The 14,288-nt window shown below is 48.0% G+C and overlaps 3 protein-coding genes and 4 non-coding genes across 7 annotated transcripts; 6 read left to right on the top strand and 1 right to left on the bottom strand.

The window, feature by feature from the left end:
* The first annotated feature begins 38 nt into the window (after window positions 1-38).
* LOC112888856 (40S ribosomal protein S20) lies at window positions 39-2,276 on the top strand. The gene is made up of 3 exons (XM_025955219.1): window positions 39-266; window positions 386-499; window positions 1,824-2,276. The coding sequence occupies exons 1-3, from the start codon at window positions 137-139 to the stop codon at window positions 1,964-1,966; spliced, it is 387 nt and encodes a 128-aa protein (XP_025811004.1). The 5' UTR covers window positions 39-136; the 3' UTR covers window positions 1,967-2,276.
* On the top strand, window positions 638-725 carry LOC112891275. The gene has a single exon (XR_003228496.1). It is a non-coding gene; the product is annotated as a small nucleolar RNA SNORD36 (small nucleolar RNA).
* On the top strand, window positions 866-950 carry LOC112891276. Its single transcript, XR_003228497.1, has one exon. It is a non-coding gene; the product is annotated as a small nucleolar RNA SNORD36 (small nucleolar RNA).
* LOC112891272 lies at window positions 1,240-1,316 on the top strand. The gene has a single exon (XR_003228494.1). It is a non-coding gene; the product is annotated as a small nucleolar RNA SNORD36 (small nucleolar RNA).
* On the top strand, window positions 1,605-1,680 carry LOC112891274. The gene has a single exon (XR_003228495.1). It is a non-coding gene; the product is annotated as a small nucleolar RNA SNORD36 (small nucleolar RNA).
* Window positions 2,277-2,647: 371 nt separating the features above from the next.
* Window positions 2,648-7,260, bottom strand: LOC112888854 (3-phosphoshikimate 1-carboxyvinyltransferase 2-like). Its single transcript, XM_025955216.1, has 8 exons — window positions 6,673-7,260; window positions 5,972-6,216; window positions 5,732-5,885; window positions 5,224-5,438; window positions 3,835-3,952; window positions 3,396-3,606; window positions 3,205-3,266; window positions 2,648-3,095 (listed from the first exon to the last, which is right to left on the bottom strand). Exons 1-8 carry the CDS (start codon window positions 6,973-6,975, stop codon window positions 2,877-2,879), a joined length of 1,527 nt encoding a protein of 508 aa, XP_025811001.1. The 5' UTR covers window positions 6,976-7,260; the 3' UTR covers window positions 2,648-2,876.
* Window positions 7,261-10,396: 3,136 nt separating this feature from the next.
* On the top strand, window positions 10,397-13,895 carry LOC112888851 (transketolase, chloroplastic). The gene is made up of 7 exons (XM_025955214.1): window positions 10,397-10,964; window positions 11,401-11,491; window positions 11,585-11,690; window positions 11,778-12,060; window positions 12,143-12,291; window positions 12,388-12,541; window positions 12,624-13,895. The coding sequence occupies exons 1-7, from the start codon at window positions 10,473-10,475 to the stop codon at window positions 13,578-13,580; spliced, it is 2,232 nt and encodes a 743-aa protein (XP_025810999.1). The 5' UTR covers window positions 10,397-10,472; the 3' UTR covers window positions 13,581-13,895.
* The last annotated feature ends 393 nt before the right edge of the window (window positions 13,896-14,288 follow it).

Below are 14,288 nucleotides of genomic sequence, written 5' to 3' on the forward strand. Positions count from 1 at the left end.
CCACCTCCCGCCTCTACATAAACCCCAACACCGCGGGCTCCTCAAAACCTAGCACTCCCCGCCGCCACCTCCCCTCCGGCTTCCTCGAGGCGAAACCCTAGCGACCGGCCTCCTCTCCGTTTCACCCCACTCAGACATGGCGGCGGCGGACGTGGCGTACGCGCCGCCGATGAAGTCCGGCAAGGCGGGGTTCGAGGGGACGCTGGAGCCGCAGCACAGGATCCGCATCACCCTCTCCTCCAGGAGCGTCAAGAACCTCGAGAAAGGTATGATCGCCCGCAGTTCCGTCTCCGTTTCCGGGAGGACGGATGGGTTTCATTTCCTTTGTTCCTGCGGCATTGGGTTCGATCGAGCTGACACGTGACCCTTGCGGTGGTATGGGCAGTCTGCGGCGATCTGGTGAAGGGTGCCAAGGGTAAGCTGCTGAGGTTGAAGGGCCCCGTCCGGATGCCCACCAAGGTGCTCCACATCACCACCAGGAAGTCTCCATGTGGCGAAGGTGACTTCTCCTTCCCTTCTACTAACCGCCTCACGTTCTTAGTTTGCTTTTGCTTGGTTATTGTGCTTGTCTTCGCAGTTCCCGCTATAATGTACTAGCATTTGTTCCATATTTAGAGCTGTCAGCTGCGATGATGTGCTGCAGATGATGTTAAAAGTTACATCGACTGAGATCTTTTTTGGGTCTCTGATGTCTAAAAAATCGAGCTTTTTAAAACTGATGCTTAGCATATCATCGCAGTACATTTATCATTTTGATATGTGGAAATTTAGTGTATTGATGCAGCATGATGATGTTTGTTTAAGAACTGATTTTTATTTTCTTTTGAAAGAAAGACCTGATTTTTATATTGTGTAACGAAAGGACGAGCATGTGATGTTAACAAGGAGATGCTTCTGAGATATTACATCACTGAAGTCTCTAAAACCGAGCTTTTTAAAACTGATGCTTGGCTTGTTATTGTGTCAAAGTTGTGTAGAGGGCATTCTGGTTGTTGCATGGGTTCAACGGAACGTAAATGCTTGTTATTTTATAGTGATAGCTGCTGCCCCTTAGTGCCCCTCCACAGTCTAAGAACCTCAGATATTATGTCAACAATATTCTCACTTTGAAGTGCTATGGTTCAATTTCAGTTACAAATTTGAATATTTAGGTACATGTAGTTTCCTTTAGGGGTGTCATTCTTGTTCATCTAATTTAGTTTTGAGCTTTTCATACTCATTGTCATTAATGATGGGCTTGCCAAATGATGCAAAACAAATTATTGCTGAGATTTCTTTGAGGACTTACAAAATCGAGCTTTTTAAAACTGATGGCTGGCCCATCTAATGTTTTTTTGTTATTTGGTGAAACATTTTCCTTTCAGTAGTTTTTGCCATTCACAGTGACTTATTTCAGGTGTAGTCTTTGGGATGTTCTATTGGTAGTCCAGGAAGTTGTGCAACATTATTTGCATGAGTTTTGGGGTTTGTGTTTTTGGTCTATCATTCTGTTACATTGAATGGCACTCAGATTGTAGTTTGTGAAAACATTTGGTATTTTGAAGCTTTGAGTTATGTCATGTTCATGTGATGATGATGATTTTGTTTGTAACTGTAGATGTGCTGAGCAGATGATGATGACATATCTTTATACTGATACATTTGATGTCTCAAAATCGAGCTTTTTAAAACTGATGCCCAGCCTCTTATGAGTTCATCCTTTACTTGCAATTCGTGATATTAATCTCATGATATTATCCTTGTTGAAACTTGTTCGTCATGCAATTTATCCTCAGTTCTGCCTTCATTTTGTTATGAATATTAATTATTTGAATCTATTTTAGGCACCAACACCTGGGACCGTTTTGAGATGAGGATTCACAAGAGGGTGATTGATCTTGTCAGCACACCAGATGTGGTCAAGCAGATCACCTCCATCACCATTGAGCCTGGTGTGGAGGTCGAGGTGACAATCAGTGACGCGTAATGTGGTAGCCAGCATCTTATTGTTTCAAAGGATTGGAAATGCAACTGAACAGGATGTTTTGAGAGTTTCTAGCGTGAGAAAACTCAGTCTAGCAGAGGAATTCCCTCCTAATCGATAGTTTATTCACATCAGAATTGTTAAGCCCATCGAGGTTTTGCGGCATGCTAGTCTGTTTTGGTGGATGTTATGCATGAGTGGAATACTTGAATGATTACTGAATGCTCCTAATGGGTTTTCATATTATTAATCTGTTGTTTTCTTGCCTTCTGTCCAGTCTGTTTTTACAGATAAATCCAATTGACTTTCATCAGATGTTAATACATGCATGAATGGAATTGTTGGATGCTAATTGGTGGACTGATTGTTGGATGCTAATGGGTTTTCATATCATAGATCTGCTTCTTATCAATATTTCCTTGCCTTATGTCCTGTCTGTTTTAACAGATGAATCCATTTGATTTTCACCAGATACTACTAGATGAATGGTTAACTGAGTTTGGTGCTGGCAATCTGTTAAACAGACTGCTGCAATTACCATGCGCCTCGCTATGTAATTCTCTGCCGTCGATCACCTTGTTCACAGGCAAACGGCTGCCGAGTACCGGCGATCAGCGCCGTGTCACTGCGGTTGCATGCACGCTTCGCCGGCCAACCGCCCTATGTTGTTTTGGGGAGATTATAGACAGTTAACCACGGAAACGTAATTTATTCTTATTCTAATGATCCACTCTGGAAACGAACCTTAGTGTACAATACATCTCGAGACTTTTTCCATAGAAAAATGCTACAAGCTAATATTACAGACTCAAAACTTATCTCGTGAAAGAGAAAACGAACAGGAAAAGAAAAATGTATTTTCTCAGCAAATCCCTAGCAACATCACTTCAATCCGGCTACCGTAGAATCGCACTCAGTTCTTGACAAATGTGCTCAGAACATCGAAGTAGTTAGGGAAGGTCTTGCGGGTGCACCCGGGGTCCCTGATCGTGACAGGCACCTCGGCGCAGGCCGCGAGGGAGAAGGCCATGGCCATCCTGTGGTCGTCGTAGGTGTCGATTGCCGTTATGTTCAGCTTCTCCGGTGGCGTTATGATGCAGTAGTCCGGACCTTCCTCAACTGATGCACCGAGCTGGCAAAATGAAACAGCAGGTGAAGAGCTGAAGATATAACTCCAGCAGAAAAGCACGAGAGGTCCAACTGGCAATAATAGAGAAGAAAAGCTTGTGTAGCATGTTTACCTTAGTTAGCTCAGTCCGGATCGCAACCATCCTCTCGGTCTCCTTCACTCTCCAGGAAGCCACTGACGAAGAACAATAGTTTAGTAGAGAGCAGAAGAAACCATCTCTTATGTGCTACATAAAACAGTTAATAGAGCAGGAGTATGTTGCTACATAAAACAGGCATGCTGTTAGGGTTGATAATGTCTTACCATCTCTAATAGCAGTTGGGCCATCAGCAAATAGAGCAACCACAGCAAGAGTCATGGCAACATCAGGCATTTTGTTCATGTTGACATCAATGGCTTTAAGGTGTTTCCTCCCAAAAGGCTCCCGCGGTGGACCAGTAACAGTTACACTTGTCTCGGTCCATGTAACCTTCGCTCCCATCATCTCCAGTACCTCAGCAAATTTAACATCACCCTGCAATATTGAGCATATTAGTAAGAGTGGCAACAACATATTGCGCCCAGTAACAAGATGGACTGTTTGGTTTAGCTTGTTTTCATGAATATTCACTCACTGAAGCATGTCAATTTGGCAATGGCAGATGAATTGGAATTTTGGATATGGCATATAGTGACTATATATATGGTTCATGCCAAACCAAAAAGGGTTTTAAAAAAAGTTAGGCTTATATCAAAGTTTTACCTGCAGACTGGTGGTGCCACACCCTTCAACAGTCACAGTCCCTCCAGTAATTGCAGCACCAGCCAAGAAATAGCTTGCACTTGAGGCATCACCTTCCACATATGCATTTTTAGGGGACCTGACAATTGCAGGGCAAAAACAAGTTTAGTTTAGGGACCCACTGATAAACTTTTCATGAAGTTTGAACTAACTATTTGAGTACATAAGACTAAGTGTATTTGGTAGAAACATAAATAAGTATCCTGACAGACAATAATGAAGAAGTTTCACATCATAAAAGGGGGATGACCATTTGACCAAACTAATAAAGTACCTTTTCCTGGGGAAAAAAATCATTCATGCCAAGCAGATATGAATCCTCTAGCTACCTAGATTACTTCTTGTAAGCCAAGTTATAAAAATGGATGCTACTTCTGCTGCTATCATGTCTACGCAATTATCACCTGTGCAATGCACCTTAGGCTGCGTTTGGATGTAGATATTGGAGCTTGGAATTCAGAATTAGCATAGGCAGCTGTGAATCCCGACTGTTTGGATGTCCTGGAATTCGGAATTGGAAATCGAGCTCAATACCAACCGGTATTCATCCCACCCTCATCCCCCACCCTCAATACCGAGCTGGACCCCTCTGTATTTTGCTGGCATTCACTTTTTCCCGTCCTCTCGCGTCTCCCTCATCACCCTCGCCCTCCCTCCGCTGACAGGCCGGCGAGCCGCGCCACCCTCCCCTCATTTCGCCGGCGGGCTGGCGAACCGCGCTGCTCTCCCCTCCCTCCACCGGCGGGCCGCGCCGCGTCCCCTACCTCACTCCGCCGGCGGGCCTCGCCGCGCCATCCCTGTGCTCCTTGGACGGCGGATCTTGATGACTCCGTGGCAAGGCTCCTCTTCGCCGCCGAGCTGGGGCCCCTCCCCTCTATCCATGGTTGCAGCAGGAGCTCCGACGGTGAAGTTGCTCCATGGTCGAGAGGTGTGGACGGGAGAGAGAGGATAGATGAGCAAATTCCAATTTTTCCTTTTGCACTGAATTGAATTTGATTGTGTTTTCCGATTCCAAAAGAGAATGCAATAGCCATCCAAACAATATAATTTGAATTGTGGCCCATTTCATACCATGGCTGAATTGGTATTGAACCCAATTCAATGCCAAGCCCTCCAATATCGACATCCAAACGCATCCTTAGATATAATAGACCGACCAAGAAAGTTTTCCTTTAATTATTCCAGTCGGTTTCCATGACTCCAATAGACTGGTCTAATGATTAAATAATTTACAGAGCCAATATCAACATTTTTTTCTGCAATGATTATATCTCCAGTTTATGTGTTGATACATCAGTGATTGGTTGGACATACTGAAACTAGAATGAGTGAAAAGCCTATAAAACTTACTTGTACTTTTGACCTCCCTTGATGTAGAACCTGTCCCAGCTATCAGAATGCTCTGCTTTCACGCCAAAACGCTCCATCAATCTCAATGTCATTTCAACATAGGGAATGGAGATTAGCTTATCAATGATTTCAATCTCCACGTCCCCAAGAGCTAAAGGAGCAGCCATCAACAAGGCACTCAAGTATTGACTGCTGATGGAGCCTGACAGCTTAACCTGTAGAGCATAACACATTTGTAAGAGCTAATTCATGATGTCACATAATGTTAGACTAGAGAACAGGCAATACCCCAGAAAAGGGGAACTAAGTTGCTAAACACATGCCAAGTACGACTTGATTGGGCTTAATCCAAGTATAGCTTGCTGGTTATGGATGACTGTTTGTAGGTTAGTTTGTGGTGTAAAGTTAATTCATATCTATATCTATGCTTTATTGTCAAATGCATTGGCTTGAAAAAGGAGTTCAGCCATCTGCAGGAGAATTTAGCATGTGGGACTTGATAACAAACCTTGCCGCCAGGTAGCCCTCCAATTCCCTTGATACGAACAGGTGGGCAGTCAGTGCCAAGGAAACAATCAACATCCGCACCCAGTTGTTTCAATCCGACAACCAAGTCGCCAATGGGTCTCTCCCTCATTCTCGGTACCCCATCAAGGACATAACTGAAGTTCAAAAAATTTGCACCATAACTCACCAGATATACCAATGGATCCCCTACATATTTCAACAAGCTTTAAAAAACACGTACGTTGCATTTCCACCAGCAGCAGTCACAGCTGCTGTCAATGGCCGCATTGCAGTTCCAGCGTTCCCCAGGAAGAGCTGCACTTCCTCTTTGGCATCCTTCTCAACTGGGAACTTGCCTCCACAGCCAGCAACTACAGCCCTTTTGGCAGCTTTGTCCGCCTCAACAGAGAGCCCGAGGGCCTTCAAGGCCCCGAGCATGTAGTGGACATCCTCGCTATCCAACAGGTTATCAACCACTGTCGTCCCCTGATCAAGGGTAAAGGAGCACATTTATAAACAAGAACATATTCATTATTATTATTCGCAAATTAACAATGCTAGCTTTTGCGATCATATTTTTCAACAACAATGTAAAGGACCGTCGATGCTTCATCATCTATCATGACAGCAGTATTAAGATCAACCTTTGAGGGCTGGTCTTTTTCTATCCAAATTTCATAGCAGAGTGCATCAGACACCAGGACAGATCATGCCATCCCAACCATTAGTCTTTACGCAGAGTAATGGCTACTAAAGGAACCAGCGAACTACAGAGTGACTGGATCGACTACACACGTAATTCGTAGTAATTGAGAAGTCGAACATTTTTCAGCAGCAGGACAGACAAGCTGCCATCACCTAACCCCCTGGAAATTCTCATCCCCACACCCACCAGTTCCAATCCACCCCAATGGAGACGGGGAAGGCTTGCTGGCTCCTCACCTCGGACAGCGCGGAGAGCAGGAGGATCCGGTTGGAGAGCGACTTGGACCCCGGCAGCTTCACGGTGCCGGAGATCTCCCGGATGGGCTGCAGCACGATCTCCTCCGCGCCGGCCTTCGCCGGGGCGGCCGCCGCCGCCGCCGCCGCCGCGACCGCCCCGCGCCCGCGCATCCGCAGCCCGGATGCTGCGGCGGCGTGGCGCGCGGGCGGGCGCGCGGAGCCCGGGCGGTGGCGGCGCGAGAGAGACCCCGGGGCGGGGGCGGCGAGGTCGAGCGAGACGGTGGCCGCGGCCCTGGCCGCCATTGCCGGGGCGGGGTGGTGGGTTGGTGGCGGGGCGCGTAAGGGAGGGTTGGTCTGGCTCGGCCGCGGTTGGTGGCGTGGACTCGACGCGGGTGGGGCGGAGGGAGGGAGGAAGAAATAGGGAGGAGGGCCGGTGCCGGTGAGCGTGCGCCGTTCCGCCACCAACCACCGCGACACGAACGCGACGGGTGGGCGCGGATCGATCGGAGTAGTAGGTGGACGCACCGGATCGGATCGGAATCCAGTACGGCACTGGTGTACCCCTCCACTCCGACGGCTTCGAGCTCACCCATTCATCGTCTTCCCCGGTTAAAGAATGTGATGAACGTGCCAACGTTTGGTGGTTTAAACTTCAATGTGGTGCCTACAGCGGTAGGACCATCTCTAGTAACGACGATGGCTTTTTTATTTTTCAAGCCCTTTTTTTACCTTCCCCATGTGTGTTTTGCCTCTCGTGCTCATTTAATCTTCCCAGTACTATCCAGCACATTTTCATAAAAATAGAGTGTGTATTGTCGTGGTAAAAAAATGATGAAGTATTCGGAATGGATATTTAAAGATGAGATGTACTTACAAAAAATCTCAAATTTCACTTTGCATCTTTTGATGACATCTAGCCAAAAAATACTAGTTAGTTGATAAAGACACAACGGACGGCCGGAGTAACGAGAGGCGAACCACGTAGCAACCAATATATTCACGCATAATGTAACCATCGACGACTTATGTGCCCTCTTCAGAATGTAGGATTGGAGTCGGGGGATCTTGCAACCCTATATGAACTCCACAGAGTTTTTAGATGCAAACGTATGAGCTTGAAAGAAGAAGATAGAAGCAGAGTAAAGTTTTTATGGATCCAAGTGTGCGTTGGGGGGCCGGAGGTGTTAATCGCATTGAAAAGTATACCTATGGTTTATTTTGTTCAAAAAGACCCAGATCGTGCAGCACTGTCCCAATTCAGTCGCACCAACCAACTCGTGAGTAGTTCGCTATGGCCCATCTGGTGCTACAAGTGCTACGTGCACCGCTGACGTGGCGGCCTTTGACAGGTGTCGACGTGCACCTGCATAGACGAAGTCGAGCACCAACTACACCGAGCCGGTGCAGTTGCGACACTGACTCGGTGGCCCTACCTCATGCTGGAGCAAGTTTTTTTTTAGGAAGAAGTGTGGGTGCTGCTGTAGTGGTGATGGGCCCGGTATGGACAACAAACTCCGTCCGCACTCCTACTACCGAAGCAGAATCGGCTCGGCCCGGGTTGAGGATGGGCTCTGGGCCCACGACAGGTACGAAGGCCCGGCCTCACAGTCCACACGCAGCTCCCTTTCGACGGGAGACGACACGACACGCAGATGCCTGAAGCCTCAAGGCATCGTCGTCATCCAGTGCCACACGCAAGCACCAGCCTTTAATCCTTTGACCAGAGCTCGATCACGACCATTTACCATGTGAAAATCAATTGTCGTCGTCTTGGTTGCTAATTGAACACGTCCGTGATCTTTTTCTTAAAAAAGAAGAAGGCAAGAGCGCTGCCATATCAAGTAAGGAGGAGAGAAAGTTCAGGTCTTACAAATAGACGTCCATGATCCGCATCCATCAATCGGCTAAACGCCTCAATCCAGCTGTCATCGCTGGAGGCGGTAATGGATCATAATTTTAGCATTCTTTTTATAATTCAACCTGATCTTCATATATTTTTTAATTTAAAATTATATTATATTAAAGTTCGTAAGATTATGTAAACTAAAATTTAAATTTTTACTCAACCTGGTCACCACGCTGCTTAGCAAGCAGGGCTCAGCAGGAGACGCCAACTGAAACAAGTAAACCGCCGGCCGGTTGCAGGTCACCCACGCCTCCCCGGCCTCCGTCGAGGAGGCCCCCTTCCTTTGGGAACCTGAAGGGCTGGCTGACGAACTGGACTGATGGGGAGTCAAAGGATGCTTCAGGGTCAGGCAACAGGCGTGCTGCCCTTGGTCTCTTGACTGCCGCAGCAGCCAGGGTTCATCACATCGGCTTGATGCGATGCATCCGCAATAGTGGCTGGTGGCACCTTGATGGTATAAAAAATAATGGCGAAACCTCGTGCCCTGATCCTACCAGCTAGTGGTGTTCTCGCCGGAAAAAGAACGGGTCACTTCTTATAAAGGTCACTGATACTCTCTCTCTCTCTCTCTCTCTCTCTCTCGAGATGTGCTACTCTTTAATTTGCCCCCTGTTTCGTCAGAAAAAAAACTTTGCCAGTTTCCTTTCAAAAAAGAAAAAAAAAACCTTTGCCAGTGATGGATAACAGGTGAGTGGCCGGAGCGGGCGTCACGCCGGCGGCGGAGGGCGGCGCCGGGCGACGGCGAGATGAGTGGCGATGCAGGTCTGAAAGATGACGCGCGCGGTGTCCCCATGCGTACGTTCTGATTCCAATTCATAGATTCCGCCTAGTTCTGAACTTGTTCACTTTGTGGATCATCTTGAAGCTGCAGACCACCAGATCGAATGAATGAATCATGAATTTCGAGAAAAAAATACAGAGAATGAATCCTGAAAATCACAAAAAGTGCTGTTTCTTCGTTGAGGATAAAGGGCTAGATAGAATCATCCTGCTCCTGCTGCTGAAACTGACGAATTTTTTAATCAGGCACGTCGCCGTCAGGCTGGGAATGACACCAGAAAACAACTGTGACGGCGACGACCCCAACCTGCACAAAGAGCCAACCTCTCCGTTTTTTTCTATATTTCATCAGAAAAGATGGGGCCTAATGGCCTAGGCATCGATGTCAGCTCACATCGATGATTTTGTGCAAAATCAGTGAGTAATCACTGTTATGCACTGTTGATCCATGGAGCTGTTCGTCGGCTGGCTCCGCCCCTGTCACCGGGCCAATGGAAAAAGGTGGCTGGATTTCCTACCCTCTTCCGATGGCCGCGATCTCTCGCCTGCCCTGATCCACGGCCACCGACGGCCCCCTCATCCACCAACCCACCCCACCAGAAATGCTCCCTGTGCACACGGTCCGTGGACGCGACGCGAGCTTGATCAGAGCTAGCCATGGATCTTGCCTATGTTTAATAGATCAAGTAGTTTATCCCAGAAAAACTATTTTCACATTGTGAATGTTTGCTTTTCAATGTCGTGGGAGCAACTGAGCAAAGCAAGCATAGCACTTTTCGTCAAATTCTTGACTTATGTAATGAAATGATGAAAACAAGCATATGCTTCTTCCAACAATACACTAAAAAAAATTCTGCGTTTGCTGACTAAAGATACCTTCTACCAACCCTTAGCAGCCAATGGCGGCCTCAGACTGATGCCATTGGTCGGTGCATGGACCATGTCCACGGAGTGCTCTGTAGCCGCCTCGGCTGCTGCCTTCTTGGTACCAACGAGTCCCCCAAAACGCACCCCGGAGTCTATACATAACCCCTCCCATCACCCCCGACACCGCAGCCTCGCCAACTCCGCCTCTCCCCGGCACGCACGCGCACACCCCCAGAGCCGACCAACCATGGCCGCGCACTCCGTCGCCGCCGCGCACGCCACCATCGCCGCGCGCGCGGGCCCCGCGCCTGGCGCCGCGGCGTCGGCCCCGGCCGAGCGCCTCGGCTTCCGCCGCCTCAGCTCGCTCGCCGGCCGCGGCCTGCGCTCCCCGGCGCCGGCCGGCCGCGCGCCCACCGCGGCCGCGTCCCGCCGGCAGCGCGTCGTGCGCGCCGCCGCCGTCGAGACGCTCGAGGGCAAGGCCGCCACCGGCGAGCTGCTCGAGAAGTCGGTCAACACGATCCGGTTCCTGGCCATCGACGCCGTCGAGAAGGCCAACTCCGGCCACCCGGGGCTCCCCATGGGATGCGCGCCCATGGGACACATCCTCTACGACGAGGTCATGCGCTACAACCCCAAGAACCCCTACTGGTTCAACCGCGACCGCTTCGTCCTCTCCGCCGGCCATGGCTGCATGCTCCAGTACGCCCTGCTCCACCTCGCCGGATACGACAGCGTCAAGGTGAGGCAGCTGATGCACCTCTCGTTTCCTTTTTCCGTGTTTGCATCTGGGTTAGTTGGAGCAGCGAAATCGGGAGTAGGTTCGTCTGTAAAGTTTGGATCTTGTTGGGTAAAATACTCCATGGAAAGGTTGGATCTTGACTGCTATCTTTCGCTGGCGACTTCGTATTTTTCCTAGAAAAAGGCTGTGCCTTTGTCCAGCTGTAGGAATTCAAGTTTCCTAGGAAGACTAGTTGGAAACTCAGACGTTCCACCGTGGACCAATCATCACTCATGTTTAGCTGACCAAAACTGTACTGTAATTCACCTGGACTGAGCTGCTTAGAGTTTTGACATGGATCATTTACAATTACATCTCCTCTGATGCAATTGATTTTTTTATCATTTACAATTACATCTCCTCTGATGCAATTGATTTTTTTTAACTGCCTCTGCAGGAGGAGGACTTGAAGCAATTCAGGCAATGGGGAAGCAGGACTCCTGGTCACCCCGAGAACTTTGAGACTCCAGGAGTTGAAGTCACCACTGGTCTGTTCATCTTTACTAAGAACACACTTGTTGTAACCTGCCCTGCTGTAATATGAAACTGAAAATTTCAGTTTTTATTTGTTTTTCCTGCAGGACCCCTTGGTCAGGGTGTTGCCAATGCTGTTGGGTTGGCACTTGCCGAGAAGCACCTGGCTGCTCGCTTCAACAAGCCTGACAGTGAGATTGTAGACCACTACACGTAATAATTCTATTGTGAATGTGTCACGTTTTGCTTTTGATTTGTGTGGGGGCAGTTTTGGTTACATGTTTCCTCAATTTTGTGCAGGTATGTTATTTTGGGAGATGGTTGCCAAATGGAGGGTATTGCCAATGAAGCTTGCTCCTTGGCTGGACATTGGGGTCTTGGCAAGCTGATTGCTTTCTACGATGACAACCACATTTCCATTGATGGAGATACAGAGATCGCGTTCACAGAGGATGTGAGCACCCGTTTTGAGGCTCTTGGGTGGCATACAATCTGGGTTAAGAATGGAAACAATGGCTATGATGACATCCGTGCAGCCATTAAAGAAGCAAAGGCAGTTACTGACAAGCCTACCTTAATCAAGGTTGGTTTCTTTGGTATCTACAATCTTTATATTTAGTTTTCTGTAGGTTTTATCACATTTGTCTAATTTGTACTCTTTGTAGGTGACTACCACAATCGGTTTTGGATCTCCAAACAAGGCCAACTCATACAGCGTTCACGGAAGTGCATTGGGCAGCAAAGAGGTCGAAGCAACCAGGCAGAACCTTGGATGGCCCTACGAGCCATTCTTTGTGCCGGAGGATGTCAAGAGGTTTGTCTCTTATTTGTGCTAGTATTCTAGTGATCTGAATGAGATGATGAACTGCATGGCACTCACCCTACGGTTTCTTTGAATGGATTACTGAAGCCACTGGAGCCGCCACACGGCGGAAGGTGCTGCACTTGAGGCTGAATGGAATGCTAAGTTTGCAGAGTACGAGAAGAAGTACACAGAGGATGCAGCAACCTTGAAAAGTATCATCTCAGGGGAGCTCCCTACTGGCTGGGCTGATGCTCTTCCTGTAAGCATACATATATACTTGCAATACTACAGCTGATATGTAGAGGATTAAACTCTAATGGTAGATTATTGTTTTTTTCTAGAAATACACTCCAGAGATCCCAGCAGATGCCACCAGGAACCTCTCCCAACAGTGCTTGAACGCACTTGCTAAAGTTGTGCCTGGTCTTATTGGAGGTAGTGCTGATCTTGCGTCTTCCAACATGACACTGCTTAAGATGTATGGTGACTTCCAGAAGGATACGCCTGAGGAGCGCAATGTCCGCTTTGGAGTCAGAGAGCACGGAATGGGCGCCATTTGCAATGGCATTGCTCTGCACAGCCCAGGGTTTGTTCCATACTGTGCTACTTTCTTTGTCTTCACCGATTACATGAGAGGTGCCATGAGGATCTCAGCTTTGTCTGAAGCTGGAGTTATCTATGTTATGACCCATGACTCTATTGGTCTCGGAGAAGATGGTCCAACCCATCAGCCCGTTGAGCACTTGGTGAGTTTCCGCGCAATGCCTAACATATTGATGCTCCGTCCTGCTGATGGTAATGAGACCGCCGGAGCATACAAAGTTGCAGTTCTCAACAGGAAGAGGCCATCTATCCTCGCTCTCTCCAGGCAAAAGCTTCCTAACCTGCCTGGTACCTCAATTGAGGGTGTTGAGAAAGGTGGATATATCATCTCTGACAACTCAACCGGCAACAAGCCTGACCTCATTGTATTGAGTACCGGCTCTGAACTGGAGATTGCTGCCAAGGCTGCTGATGAGTTGAGGAAGGAGGGGAAGACTGTCCGTGTTGTGTCATTCGTTTCCTGGGAGCTTTTTGACGAGCAGTCAGATGAATACAAGGAGAGCGTTCTCCCTGCGGCTGTTTCCGCAAGGATCAGCATTGAGGCAGGGTCTACTCTCGGATGGCAGAAGTACATCGGAGCTCAGGGCAAGGCCATTGGCATCGACAAATTCGGTGCAAGTGCTCCTGCTGGAAAGATCTACCAGGAGTATGGCATCACTGTGGAGAGCGTCCTCGCAGCAGCCAAGAGCTTTTAAGAGTCAAACAGTCTTGAATTTTTGCCACCATTGATGCCAAAGGAACACTATACCTTGAAGTCTTGTGCCCAAAGCTTGGAATAATGGAGGGAGCGGAAGGATGCCCACATTTAGAGCGTGAGTGGTATTTTAGGCCTGTAATAAACAATGCCTTTTCCATTTACGTTGGTTTTGTTTGGCGACCCTTAGACGTTTTATGAAGGTGAGCCTAATTTAATTGGGTGCTGGTTTTGGTAACATTGGCAATGAACTGATGAAGTAGTCTTGCATCGATGTTTCATTCTTTGCAAGATCGTCTTAAAAGGTCTTTTGTCACACTGTGCCTTCTTAGTTCTTGCATTTTTCTTTTACTCTACGGTTCCTATTGACTCTTATCATTGCAATGAACATGGTGTTTGTTGAACTTCATGTGATCTACCTTTTTCCCTGATTTGTATTGAATTCTAATGTCTCGAGCATCTGAATCTGATGGTCTGTTGCAATAAAGAAGTAAACAAAATAAGTAGTACCAATGCAGTTACTTCAGCAATTGCTAGCTGTCTGCTATCAGGACATCTCAGTTCAAGCTCCGATCTGAATGTTGCTTGGCTGTGGGCTCATCTGAAACATGTGAACATCAGGACACCGGACGCTATCTCTGCAACCATCTTTGTGTGCCCTCCATGCTCTTGCCTGCTGAGTGGAGGCGATTGTGCACGGCGGCTACCC

The sequence above is a fragment of the Panicum hallii genome, chromosome 4 (assembly GCF_002211085.1).
Source record: "Panicum hallii strain FIL2 chromosome 4, PHallii_v3.1, whole genome shotgun sequence".
Classification (NCBI taxonomy): Eukaryota; Viridiplantae; Streptophyta; class Magnoliopsida; order Poales; family Poaceae; genus Panicum; species Panicum hallii.